This window comes from Salmo salar, chromosome ssa23 (genome assembly GCF_905237065.1).
Source record: "Salmo salar chromosome ssa23, Ssal_v3.1, whole genome shotgun sequence".
In the NCBI taxonomy this organism is placed as follows: Eukaryota; Metazoa; Chordata; class Actinopteri; order Salmoniformes; family Salmonidae; genus Salmo; species Salmo salar.
In genome coordinates, this window is record NC_059464.1 from 27,776,698 (window position 1) to 27,790,200 (window position 13,503).

Here is a 13,503-nt window from a genome sequence, read left to right on the forward strand (position 1 = left end):
CTGGAGCTGTAGGGCCTTATAAAATCTGCGTAGCGGAGAATGTGGACGGAATCCAGACATTAAAACTGAATTCAACAATATTTCAAAATGTATTGGATTTAGTAGTAGGAAATCAACTAGATCTATTGAACTTATTAGAAAATGCATGAATTTGCCCAAGTTAATCATAAGTCACGAACAAAATGTATCAGCGATTCGTATTTTCCTGCAACATTGTGAAACGGCACAGGAATGCCCCCTGTCTATGTGTGTGTGCGGTGCACGTGTATGTCTACACTCTGTGTAGCCGTTAGCGATGATGCTAATGATTCCATCTCAACCAGAAGAAGGTTTTCCCAAAAACCTTCTCAATTACATGTTAACTTTGCATCAATCCAGTGGCCATTTGTTTTGCAAACTCTGCAAAGACATGAGTGCTACAGAAACACTGCTAACCAAACAACGGTCTATTGCTGGTGCGCACAAAATGTATTAGATTCTTCCCAGACGTCAAAAATGGTCCCCTAATGTGGTTGAAACATTGTTGTGGACTTAGAACATCCAATTGAGTTGTTTTTCTATGTAAAAAAAAAGTATGGATTATAAGAGGGAAAAATTCAATCAGGCAAAAATTTAACCGATTTTATAGGTCCTTAGAGCTGTGAAGTGTCTGCTGGCTGCTGCTTTTAGAGCTCCAGCTGAAAGACATCCAGAAGTCCCTGCCCTGCCTGTTGCCTCCACACCTCAGCTGATTGGGCATGTGAGCTATTCACAAGTCAGACCCTTTCTCCACAGCTTCCTGTTCCTTCCTGTAAACTAGATAAGATGCAAGCTGGACACCCTGCTATAGAAACCCTGAAAGCCGGCTCAGAGCCTGTATCCAGCCTGATTCACTGTGATTTGTGTGCTGAGTGGAGGACCAGCGTTAATGGGGGGAGAGAGAACTCCCTAAGCCCTGGGTGTGATGGGTCTGATGGGGGGAGAGATGTATGGTCAGCCCAGATGTTCACTGAGTACAGCAGGCTGATATTCTAAGCTAGAGCAGACCTAACTGTTTTGTCTCCCTCAGAACTGCCTGTTTCCATTGTCAGATATGGGATGGATGGGAGAAGCTGGATGGGCATAGCAGTCAGCCTTATAGTGCTAAATGTATTAGAGGTTTTATTCTGCAGAGTACTCTCGTGGCCCACAGCCTCTCTCTGGCCTTTTGTCCACTCAACGCACGTTTGAATTCATTAAAGGGAACTTGCATTATTCACTAGATTCACATAGAGGAGTGAGTGTGGGGGAAGGCTGGAGAAAACAACATAACTCTGATTATACTGGCCAGTTTGTTTTGAAATTCACTGGAATATTCTCTTCCTCCACTTTTTCAGTAACTTCTCTAATAAGCTTTAGTTTTGATGTTTATAGTTTAATTTCCTTTACATGTTGACTCGCATATCTTTCTGATCAAGGTCAATTTTGGCATTGCTCACTATTAGGTAACAGATTTGTAGATGCTGTGTGACTAGTGCAGGACACAATGCTCCTACTATAAGTACAGTCAAATAAAGACAATATTTGTGTTTGTTGACATGAGCTAATGACATGTGCCATGAGCCAGATGCAAACAAAGAACTTTAAAGTGTGTGTGTGTGTGTGTGTGTGTGTGTGTGTGTGTGTGTGTGTGTGTGTGTGTGTGTGTGTGTGTGTAAAATATGCATAGGAAGATGTCAGCAGTGGGCAGCAGTTAAAGTGATGAGAGGACAGAGATGGAGTGAGCCAGAGAAAGACCATTGTGCTTGTGAGAGGTAGACAGACAAAAGAGAGAAAGGAAGTGAAACAGTGTGAGGTAAAGCGGAGTGACATCATGAGGCACAAAGGAGATAGACAAAAGAAGAGGGACGGTGGCGATTTTCTACACTCACACTTCAGTTCAAATAACAGCCATAACCTTGTCACCTCTTCTAGTATTTCACATGAATCATTTATGTTATCAGAATATTGAATATTCATGTTGTCTTAATGAGCCCAGAGAGAGTTAACCCTTTGCCTTCCAGCACGTGCAACAGACTCACCACAGGGAAGTAATTATCAAACAGCATTCCTTGAGTGGGAACAGATGCGCCTGGTTTTGGCCACACTGACTCACTGCTGGTTTCTCATTCTGCTTTTTCTGAGGTCAACAGCAGGCCTCCACACACTGACCAGCCCTAAGCCCTCAGGCACCAGCCAATTAACCCCTTGCCCCAGCCCAACCAGTTTCACTGGCTTCTATAGGAATCCTCACCTGGCCGCTGAAGAGTGGTCTGGCACAAAATGGCTGCTTAGCACTGGGTGGGTGCTGTTGGTTAAGGTCGGGTGTTTGATTGAGTCAAAGATTGTTTATTATATTGACAAGATAGTCAAGTGACCGCTCTAACAATGGAAATACAGTGCATGTACCTTATTTACATACGTATTCAGCCCATTTGCTATGAGACTCGAAATAGAGCTCAGGTGCATCCTGTTTCCATTGGTCATATTTTAGATGTTTCTACAACTTGATTGGAGTCCACCTGTGGTAGATTCAATTGATTGGACATGGTTTGGTAAGGCACACACCTGTCTATATAAGGTCCCACAGTTGACAGTGCATGTCAGAGCCGTAACCAAGTCATGAGGTCGTAGGAATTGTCTGTAGAGCTCTGATTCAGGATTGTGTCAAGGCACTGATCTGGAGAAGGGTACAAAACATTTCTGCATTATTGAAGGTCCCCAGGAACACAGTGGCCGCCATCATTCTTAAATGGAAGAAGTTTGGAACCACCAAGACTCTTCCTAGAGCTGAGCAATCAGGGGAGAAGGGCCTTGGTCAGGAAGGTAACCGAGAACCCGATGGTCACTCTGACAGAGCTCCAGAGTTCCTTTATGGAGATGGGAGAACCTTTCAGAAGGACAACCATCTCTGCAGCACTCCACCAATCAGGCCTTTATGGTAGGGTGGCCAGACGGAAGCCACTCCTCAGTAAAAGGCACATGACAGCCCGCTTGGAGTTTGCCAAAAGGCACCTAAAGGACTCTCAGACCATGAGAAACAAGATGCTCTGGTTTGATGAAACCAAGATTGAACTCTTTGGCCTGAATGCCAAATGTCACATCTGAAGGAAATCTGGCACCATCCCTACGGTTTTGCTAAACTTTCTCAGAACCTGATTTTGCTTTGTCGTTATGGGGTATTGTGTGTAGATTGATTAGGGAAAAACACAATTTAATCAATTTTAGAACAAGGCTGTAACGTAACAAAATGTGGGAAAAGTCAAGTAGTCTGAATACTTTCTGAATGCACTGTATATCAGTGCATTCGTAACAACCTAACCATTACAAAACTTCTATTCGATCAAATAAGACAAATATTATTTTTTTTGTTGACAAATTCCACACTCTCTCATTGACCGCCATACAAAAATTGCTCACTTCGTGGGGTTATTTTCGTGGACAGATTTTGGGCAGAGTAAAACCTCTCGCGTCGCCTCTTCCTCTCTGGGTGAGTTGTGTGAATTGTCACACCCCCATAGACTGTAATTTGTGTTTGTTCTGTGGTATGATGTTGATGATGAGTAAGTGGAACGTGGTCAGTGACTGAGCCCACATGATGAGTCTGGACACAGAGCAGGGGAATAAACATCTGTGGTGATCTGAGATCCATGTCAGGACATGTGATCGACATGACATTAGAGGTGTTAAGGAATTTCTGGGAGACGTTAAAAAAATATGGTGGAGTTTTTGATTCTGGATAGCTAACTACCGAATCACACTGTGAAAGCCGGTACTCTGATCTGATTTTTAGTCTCACAATACACCTGGAACACAGTAGGTGAATTAAACGTGCTTCTGATCCAATTTCACCCTGAAATGTCCTAAGTTCTCCTGAGATTGAAACCTGTTGTTAACCATGGTTATTTCCCAGTATAAGTAGCTCCATTTTTGTTGACACTACTGGCATTCTATCATCTCCTTGATGAGTAAGGAGACATCGCACAGAGAGAAGGGAGATCTTATCATACATCAATTACAGGACTATGTTGTACTACTATTTTAATTGCATTTGCATGATAGGAATGAGTGTGTCTGTGTATTTGGAAGTGTGCTGTCATCACAGGGCAGATTATGGTACTCTCCCATCAGTCAGTCAGTCAGTCAGTCAGCAGCACCCGTGATGGTGGGGAATTCCTCCCATGCTACAGAATAGTCCTCCCTGCTGCTGCCCTCCTGGCACTCAGTCAACGGCTTAAACAGCAAAGCATCTCCCCATAGAAGAACATATCTGGTTGCACTGCAATCCCTGTGGGGAGGATTAACCATTTTAGGGACCTGAAGCAGGGCCTTAAATCTCCCCCTCTCAGTTAGAGAGAGTTCACAGAGTTAATACCAGACCGAAACACTGACACCAGCCCTGGCTCAGATTACATTTCACACAGCAGAAAGAGGACAAAGGCTCTGAAAGTAGCACCAGGCCGTGTGTGTGTGTGTGTGTGTGTGTGTGTGTGTGTGTGTGTGTGTGTGTGTGTGTGTGTGTGTGTGTGTGTGTTGGGGTCACGGTGACAGTGTGTATGTGTGTTGAATAGCGCTAGTTAATAGGGTCAGTGCGTGGTCACAGTCAGCTGTTGTCTGGGTCAGTGAATTCTCCACCTCTCCTCGTCCCCATCCTCCCCAAGGGGGTGTTTCTATAGGACTGCTGCTCCCTCAACCCACCGCCCATTGTTTTACACGCATTCTGCACTACTCTGTTTTTTTCATCACACAGAAGTTCACATCCATGCATGAGGGTGTAAAGCAAACCCTGATGAAAAAAACAGCAACATTTCAAGCTGGTACATGCTGGTCAAGCTGGTCTGACCAGCATGGTCTAGCTGGTTAGGCTGGCCGACCAGCTGGTCAAGCTGGTGATCAGTTTGTGATGGTATGCTAGTGACCATGCCGGTCTATGCTGGTCCACAATGGTCTAACTGGTCAAGCTGCCCTGGCAAAACCATGCCCATCATTATCACATTTCCCAGCATTCTCTACTGCAGTTCGATTTTTTTAATTGTTTGTTTCACCATTTTTTGTGTGTTTTTGCATGTACATTGATTGATTAATAAATCTTATGCTACACAACGATAAATAACATACATGTTTATGAACTAATCCAATCTGTTAGTTGGACTTATTGTACCTGTTACTGAAATGGTTGTTCCAGTTTAGATGGTTTAGGTAGTCTAATTATTCATCTTTCTAACCCCGGCAGTAATTCTGAATACAGATTGTGGGTGAATAAAAGTTACAATTGTTGTATATCCCCATTCTGGCTGGATTCCAACAGGAACTAAAAATCAATTTGCAAGCCTGCCTGATGTGACCTGCAGGCCTGATGTGTCTACTGTATTAGGAAAGATTATAATACATGTAATGTTCTGTCTTAAATAATTAAGCACTTTGATGCTGGTTTTGCTGGTGACCAGCATACCAAAATAGACTGGTCAACAGCATACCATGCCAGCCACCAGTGTCCTAAACACAGTGAAGACTGGTCACCAGCAAAAGCACAGCAAAGACACCAGCAAAACACAGTGAAGGCTGGTCACCAGCAAATACACAGTGAAGGCTGGTCACCAGCAAAAAAACAGTGAAGACAGCAGCAAAAACACAGTGAAGACAGCAGCAAGAACACAGTGAAGACAGCAGCAAAAACACAGTGAAGACAGCAGCAAAAACACAGTGAAGACACCAGCAAGAACACAGTGAAGGCTGGTTACCAGCCTTGTCTAGGCTGTTTTTTAAGAAACGATCAAAGTGCTTGGCGGTCTTAACCAAAGTTTTTCTTTATCTTCCATCACCACACAATTGCATTTTAATGAAGACCGCAGGCTTTATCCTCAGTTGACCCCTTACAGTGTGATAATCAAACAACCTAAATTACAGCTAAACCCTGTGATGATTGATTTTTCTTTACGCTCACTCCCCTCCACATGCCAAGTCAAGTTTAGGAAATAAAACAGGTTATGAATAATCCTGTGCTGCTGCTCTTTGAGGAGCAGGTGAGGAAACAGCAGCAGCAACAACAAGTGACGTCACCCCCTCTCTGCTGAGGAGGGAATTTGGTTTCTCTGCTTGTTAAGGAGTTGGCCGGAGGCAACAGATAAAAGCAGAAAGCTGAGCAGAAAAGCTTCTCGGCTTAGAAAGGAGTCTTTATTTCATTGTCCAATTAGAGGCGTAGTGGTCCAAACTGAGGTAAACATGTTTTTGGAGAAGACAGAGAACAAGAGATCCCTATTTGCTGTTGTGTGGTCAGAGTCAGACTGGCTGGTGGTTCACTGATAGCCTGGAGTTGTGTCCTCTCTCTCTCTGGGAGGTTGTATGGACAGGGAGGGATCCTCAGTGGAACTAGGACTTGGATAAATGAAGGATGGTGGTCTCTATGCCATTGGCTTCATTTCAATGTACTTACGTATATAGCATTATCTTAACATATCCAGTAGCAATGCCATTGTCACTGTGCTGTACTATACTGACAGCTTAAGAGGAAATGTACGCACACACGTAAATGTTGCCACCCATCTTGTGCATCAGCAGCACCTGTTTACTGTCCCGGACACCATGTCTCTGTGATATTGTCACAACAAGGAGAAAACGCAGTCGTCTGCGATAACCAGCCTTATATAACCTCTAGGTGGAAGTAGGTCCTCAGTCCACTCCTCCTGCCGTCTGTTCTGATGTGTGTCTCTCTCTTTCTTCCCTCTCAGAGCTGAGGATGATGGCGGAGGGGAAGTTTGCCAGTCTGCCCAGGAATATGCACATGGGCGTGGGCAGCAGGCAGTGTCCCCTGGCCTCCTCCATGGACCTGCTGAGCTCCAGGCCTGCAGTACCAGAGCTGCCCCCAGCCGGATACCACAGTGTCTCCATCCACGGCACTCTGCCTAGGAGGAAGAAAGGGTCCCCAGCCCCGGCCCAGGGCCCTGCCCACTCCTGGGACATGTACAGCCACATGGGCACCCTTCCCCACCCGGCCCGCACCCGCCTGCCCTCCTCACCGCTCATTCACAACATCATAGAGGAACACCAGCCTTACCATACAGGGAGGAAAGGCCACTCTGCATACAGGTACAGACACACATCCTTTAATGCTCCAGTGCTATGCTTTATATTTAGGACTAGTTTAGGACTACCTTGGCAGCAGCTAATAGGAATCCTAATAAATACTACATTTTCCTTTGTTCATAACACACAATCGAAAATAAATAGTTATGTTTTGTAAAATAAGACACTTAGGGGTCGCTCTTCAAAGCTACTTGAGTACTGTGCTGCAATCACCCCCCTGACTGACTGAGCTTACTTCACTCTGAAATAGTGTCCCAGCTCAAGCGTCTGCCATGGTAAGCAGGTCAGCTGAGATATAATCAGTGAGCAGCACATGTTAGCACCAGCCTCTCTGCTACTGTCTGTCAGGGCAAGGGGCTGTATCCCTCAGGCCCTGTTGAGTCACTGCAATGCAGCTTCACTCTGGCCCCCTCTAGATGTTATCCGGGGCTTGGGCCTTCCTCCTCCCCACAGCACCTTGCGCTCACTACTGAAACACAACAGTGTCAGACTGCTGATAGGGCTAGCTTGATCTCAGATAACACAGCAAGTGAAGGTAGAAGTTCCACAGCATCAATTCATGTGATTAGCCCAGAAAACTGTGGGCAGAGACATAATAAAACATACACACATCTCACAGAGATGGAGTGATGGGAAGGCTTCTGTTTAGGGTGATATAAACCACCCAACACAACAACAAAGCTTGTCTCTAGGTGAGATATATAGGCCCAGACAGCCCTGGCTGTGAGTTAGATCCTGTGTGGCAGAGTTTTAAAGTGGCACTCCAGTCTCCTTTTCACCTCATTTAACACCTGATTTACTTAACAAGAGGCACATCTCAATAGGTTGTCCAGGCAAATCATTACATAGCACAAGTGGGGGGGCTTTCATCTTTTGTTCTCTATTGCTCCTTTATTGTTCCTTAAGCAAAGGGGAGTCCGATGACATCATGGATTCCCATCAGAGCAACTCACTGAATAACCTACTCCTTGAAGTATGCAGTTGTGTAAAAAAGTATATATATATTTTGCTCAAACATTGTTTTTACCCTTTAGTGTGTAAAAGTAACTGTATTTATAATTGGGATATCGCTTTGTAACAGTAAAACAATTTTTTTAAATCACTGAAGGATGTCTTTATGTGACACTGTAGACCAGAGCAACCCAGCGGCGCGGGACAGAATGAAACACAGCCCCCCTCTTTAGACACGCTTTGAGCAGGCAGACAGAATATCTGGGCCTGGGTGGAGGAAGTGGGTTGGGGTGCGAGGGGGGTGTTAATTAGAACTGAAAAGGCTGCGTCCATCCCTTGACATTTGAAGGTTATCTAATATTGGTCTAGTATTTCATCCCCATAAAGCTGGTGAGGTTAGTGAAGGTAAAAACTAGACAAAGGGAAAGAGAATAAATTAGCAACTGGTTTCCATAACAACCTCCATTCTGGCACTATGGGATACACAGTGGAGTTGAAGAGGAGCAATAAGGGTAGAGGACTGTCTGGCTCAGCAAAGCGAGGGAAGGAGGGAGAGAGAGAGAAGGAGAGAGGCAGAGGAGGGGTAGAGAGGGAGGCAGAGGAGGGGAGAGAGGGAGGCAGAGGAGGGGTAGAGAGGTACTGAAGAGAGCCCTGAGGTGTAGTATCTTATTCAGAACATTGCACGTCCTAATATTTCTATATTTATTTTACTTTTAGATTTGTGTGTGTTGTTGTGAATTGTTAGATACTACTGCACTGTTGGAGTTAGGAACACAAGCATTTCGCTACACTCGCAATAACATCTGCTAAATATGTGTATGTGACCAATAACATTTGATTTGATTTGAACAGGGGATCCTGTGGCATTAAGTACACAGCCCAGAGCCCAGCTGTAGTGTATCCGATTGTAGCTGCTGCTTTAACTCTAGACACTGATGTGGGGACATGGACAGGAATGAAGGCTAACAGAACACTATAAAAGCTTTAGTTCTTAGGGACTCATTCTGCCTGCACTGTGCTGCCTGCTACAGGACAGGACTGCAGCCCCATTGTGTCTATCTTAAGGCCACTGGTTGACTGGTTGTGGCTGGCTAGAGGGGGAGATTTCAGGATTACTCAAAGGTCTTTGTCCTGCTCTGTTATGAAAAGATAGGTCTGTCCTTAACTTCAGATGGGACGATATGCCACTCTATCATCTCTTTTCATGGAGATTACATGAGTGAATGACCACTTCATTTCTGCTCACTGACTGAACTACTTGGCTAATTGTGGTTCCATGGATATTGTACATGTTTTAAATAAACCTGTTTCTTTGTGCTGACCTGTTAGTCTCCCTGACTGTCTGTTGACCTTTGCCCCAGACAGTGCTCCATCCTTCAGCGACACGCTACTTAATCAGTGTTTATTCTGTATCGATGACACTATCTGGATTGATCCACAAAGGGAGACATTTTTCAGGTGACCCCTGACCTCAGTCTGTCTGTGTGCGTATGTATAAGCCAGATAGCCCCTATAACCCAGGGCTCACTCACTCTGCTCCAGGGAGAGATAGACAGTTCTGGCTGCGGTGTGCCTGCAAATCCTTTACGAGTTGGACTCAGGTTGAGATGGAGAGGAGATTTACAGCTTCGTAGAGGAGATGAAAGGGCTGATTAAAGATGGAGCTGGCCGTGAGCTCAGAATCTAGACTGACTGAGCTTCTCTGTTTGTTCGGTTGAGAAATGGGCTGCTGCTGAGTTTGGGCCAGACGCCTGTATGGTAACAGGCAAGGCTAGAGAATGGGGAACAGTGGTGAAGGTTAAAAAACAGCGAAGAGAGTGTTTTTCCAGATATCTGACTGTCAGGGTCAGTTCTGAATAAACCACTCTGATGAAAAACAAAAACATGGAGCTGCAGCTGCAGTATGTACAGTACATTGATAGGACCATGTAGGTAGGCGAATAGACATCACACACACCACATCTTTTCAAGGAACGTGTTGTTGTTTTCCGCCATGTCAAGGCTGTCCTCGGGATCACAACAGAGATAAGTCATGACGCCAGGCCTCGATGTTTCCAAGGACGCTGTGCGCTAACCCGAATCCAGGAAAAAATATGCTATTGTTATGATCAAATCATGCTGTGGTTGGTTAGGTACAGTAAACATTCAATTCCAATATCAAACACAGCCCCGGAACAAACATTTACTGTACACCGTCATTTGTATTGATTGGCTGTGGGACTCACACGCTTCTAAGCCAATCACAGTGTATACACTGTAATTCCTGTCAATGTGTTTGTAGTTCTGTTTCTAACGTTCATCCAGCCCAGACCATCAGGTGCTGGTTCTGCTTTTGGAAGGCTGCTGCTACTTGTCCTTCTCCCCAGCTGAACCAGCCAGCAGGAAGCTGAGGGACAGAACATGTTCTGTGTGAGGGGACACACACCTGCAGCAACCCTGTAAAATAAAGAGATATATCCGACTCACCCTGGGCCAATCATTCACACCCCTTCACCTCCCCCAGTTTTTCCTGGCCAGATGGTCACTTAGTGTGAGTAGTATATGTACGCATTTATTCATGAAAATGACTTCAATAAGGTGACTTGATTGAAGTTATTTTCTGCCCTGTAGAGTGCTGATGCACTGTACTATACGTGTAAAAGTTGAGGGGATTTGCCAATAGTGTCACACTGCCCCTTGAGTCAGTAGTGTGCATGTGCCTTAGGCATCCAGAACAACCTTTGACTCCTCTGTAGGGCTGAGGGAGTGTTGCATGTCAAGTGCCCCTCTCTCTCAGTCAGTCAGTCAGAGAAGGGGAGGTTGTGTGCGGAAATCCAATTATAGCCAGGTCGTCTGTGTGTGACCTGGCCTGTCCTTGTCCTTGGCTTGACTGAGATCCATTTGAACTTGAGGTTTGGGGAAAGTCAGTGGTTGAGTAGGGTACACATTTTCTCTCTGCAACACGATGCAGCTGTGGTTTGGCTGACACTCAACCGATCAGAGGGAGAGGCTCTTTGGCTGGCCTGCGGCCTCGCTCATCCTCTTTCTGTGAAAAATGATCAAATCTCCACTATGCCTCCCAACATCTCTGTTCTCTAGCCTGTCGGACCCAAGAGGTTGGGGATATACTGTATGTCCTGTATGATACCACCGCACAGTGAACTGTATGATACCACCGCACTGTGAACTGTATGATACCACCACACAGTGAACTGTATGATACCACCGCACAGTGAACTGTATGATACCACCGCACAGTGAACTGTATGATACCACCGCACAGTGAACTGTATGATACCACCGCACAGTGAACTGTATGATACCACCGCACAGTGAACTGTATGATACCACCGCACAGTGAACTGTATGATACCACCGCACAGTGAACTGTATGATACCACCGCACAGTGAACTGTATGATACCACCGCACAGTGAACTGTATGATACCACCGCACAGTGAACTGCACAGTGAACTGTATGATACCACCGCACAGTGAACTGTATGATACCACCGCACAGTGAACTGTATGATACCACCGCACAGTGAACTGTGCGATACCACCGCACAGTGAACTGTATGATACCACCGCACAGTGAACTGTATGATACCACCGCACAGTGAACTGTATGATACCACCGCACAGTGAACTGTATGATACCACCGCACAGTGAACTGTATGATACCACCGCACAGTGAACTGTATGATACTACCGCACAGTGAACTGTATGATACCACCGCACAGTGAACTGTATGATACCACCGCACAGTGAACTGTATGATACCACCGCACAGTGAACTGTATGATACCACCGCACAGTGAACTGCACAGTGAACTGTATGATACCACCGCACAGTGAACTGTATGATACCACCGCACAGTGAACTGTATGATACCACCGCACAGTGAACTGTATGATACCACCGCACAGTGAACTGTATGATACCACCGCACATTGAACTGTATGATACCACCGCACAGTGAACTGTATGATACCACCGCACAGTGAACTGCACAGTGAACTGTATGATACCACCGCACAGTGAACTGTATGATACCACCGCACAGTGAACTGTATGATACCACCGCACAGTGAACTGTATGATACCACCGCACTGTGAACTGTATGATACCACCGCACAGTGAACTGTATGATACCACCGCACAGTGAACTGTATGATACCACCGCACAGTGAACTGTATGATACCACCGCACAGTGAACTGTATGATACCACCGCACAGTGAACTGTATGATACCACCGCACAGTGAACTGTATGATACCACCGCACAGTGAACTGTATGATACCACCGCACAGTGAACTGTATGATACCACCGCACAGTGAACTGTATGATACCACCGGAACGCACAGTGAACTGTATGATACCACCGCACAGTGAACTGTATGATACCACCGCACAGTGAACTGTATGATACCACCGCACAGTGAACTGTATGATACCACCGCACAGTGAACTGTATGATACCACCGCACAGTGAACTGTATGATACCACCGCACAGTGAACTGTATGATACCACCGCACAGTGAACTGTATGATACCACCGCACAGTGAACTGTATGATACCACCGCACAGTGAACTGTATGATACCACCGCACAGTGAACTGTATGATACCACCGCACAGTGAACTGTATGATACCACCGCACAGTGAACTGTATGATACCACCGTACTGTGAACTGATTGTGATGTTACCTAGCACTGTAGCTGTAGGTGTTGAGTAACAAGGCCAGCTCTTTATTCCGATGCGGAGGGAGCGACTTCAGAGCTGAACCAGCCAGCGCAGCAGCCTGGCTGTGTTGTGTTGTGTTCCTCTGAGGTGGTGTGACATACAACCACCCACTCACCCTGCTGAAAGAAAAGCCAGGTTAGTGTGTAGGCTGACATGAAAGAATAGGCAGAGAAGAGAAAGTTCAGTTCTCCAAGTACAGTGAGACGTGGTCGTACAGAAGCTAAATGGAGAAAGAGCTGAGAGGAGCTGTTTAAGAACTAGTGGCCGGCGCTGAACTTCTCAGGATGCAGCAAACATACTCTTTCCAGTTGACTTTACTGGCCACCTTATTTCCTGCTGCATTCACGCCCTGTTCAGAATATTAGGGAGAAAAGGAAAGACCAAGGGCCGTCGAAGTAGTTCGGTGAGTTATTTTTAGATTGTAATCTTACTGTAAATTCTTTGGTTTGGATACTTGCTCGCTTAGCCAACATTTTGTATGGATTAAGGGGCAACATTCCACTGTTTTCTATTCCACAGAGGCTCTTCTTAAAACGTTTTTTTTCACATATATTTATTAGTTCCAAGTCAACAATTACAGAAAGAGATGGATTTCTTTATTTCCACACATACCCCCCCAACCCAAAGAGACAAAAGCATAACAGCCAAACATTCACAGACACATTTCCACTAATAAAAATACATAAAAAGTATTATATTCAGCCGCAGATAATGCAGATTACGCTTCGACTATAGCC

The 13,503-nt window shown here is 45.4% G+C and overlaps 1 protein-coding gene across 3 annotated transcripts in view; it reads left to right on the plus strand.

Moving 5' to 3' along the window:
• Nucleotides 1-13,503, plus strand: part of LOC106584337 (breast cancer anti-estrogen resistance protein 3 homolog) — a 99,123-nt gene that overhangs the window by 42,274 nt on the left and 43,346 nt on the right. For all 3 annotated transcript variants that reach the window (XM_014169515.2, XM_045706216.1, XM_045706217.1), the window contains one exon: nucleotides 6,726-7,083. In XM_014169515.2, coding sequence (XP_014024990.1) covers nucleotides 6,726-7,083 — 358 coding nt within the window. The remainder of the gene's footprint in view (nucleotides 1-6,725; nucleotides 7,084-13,503) is intronic.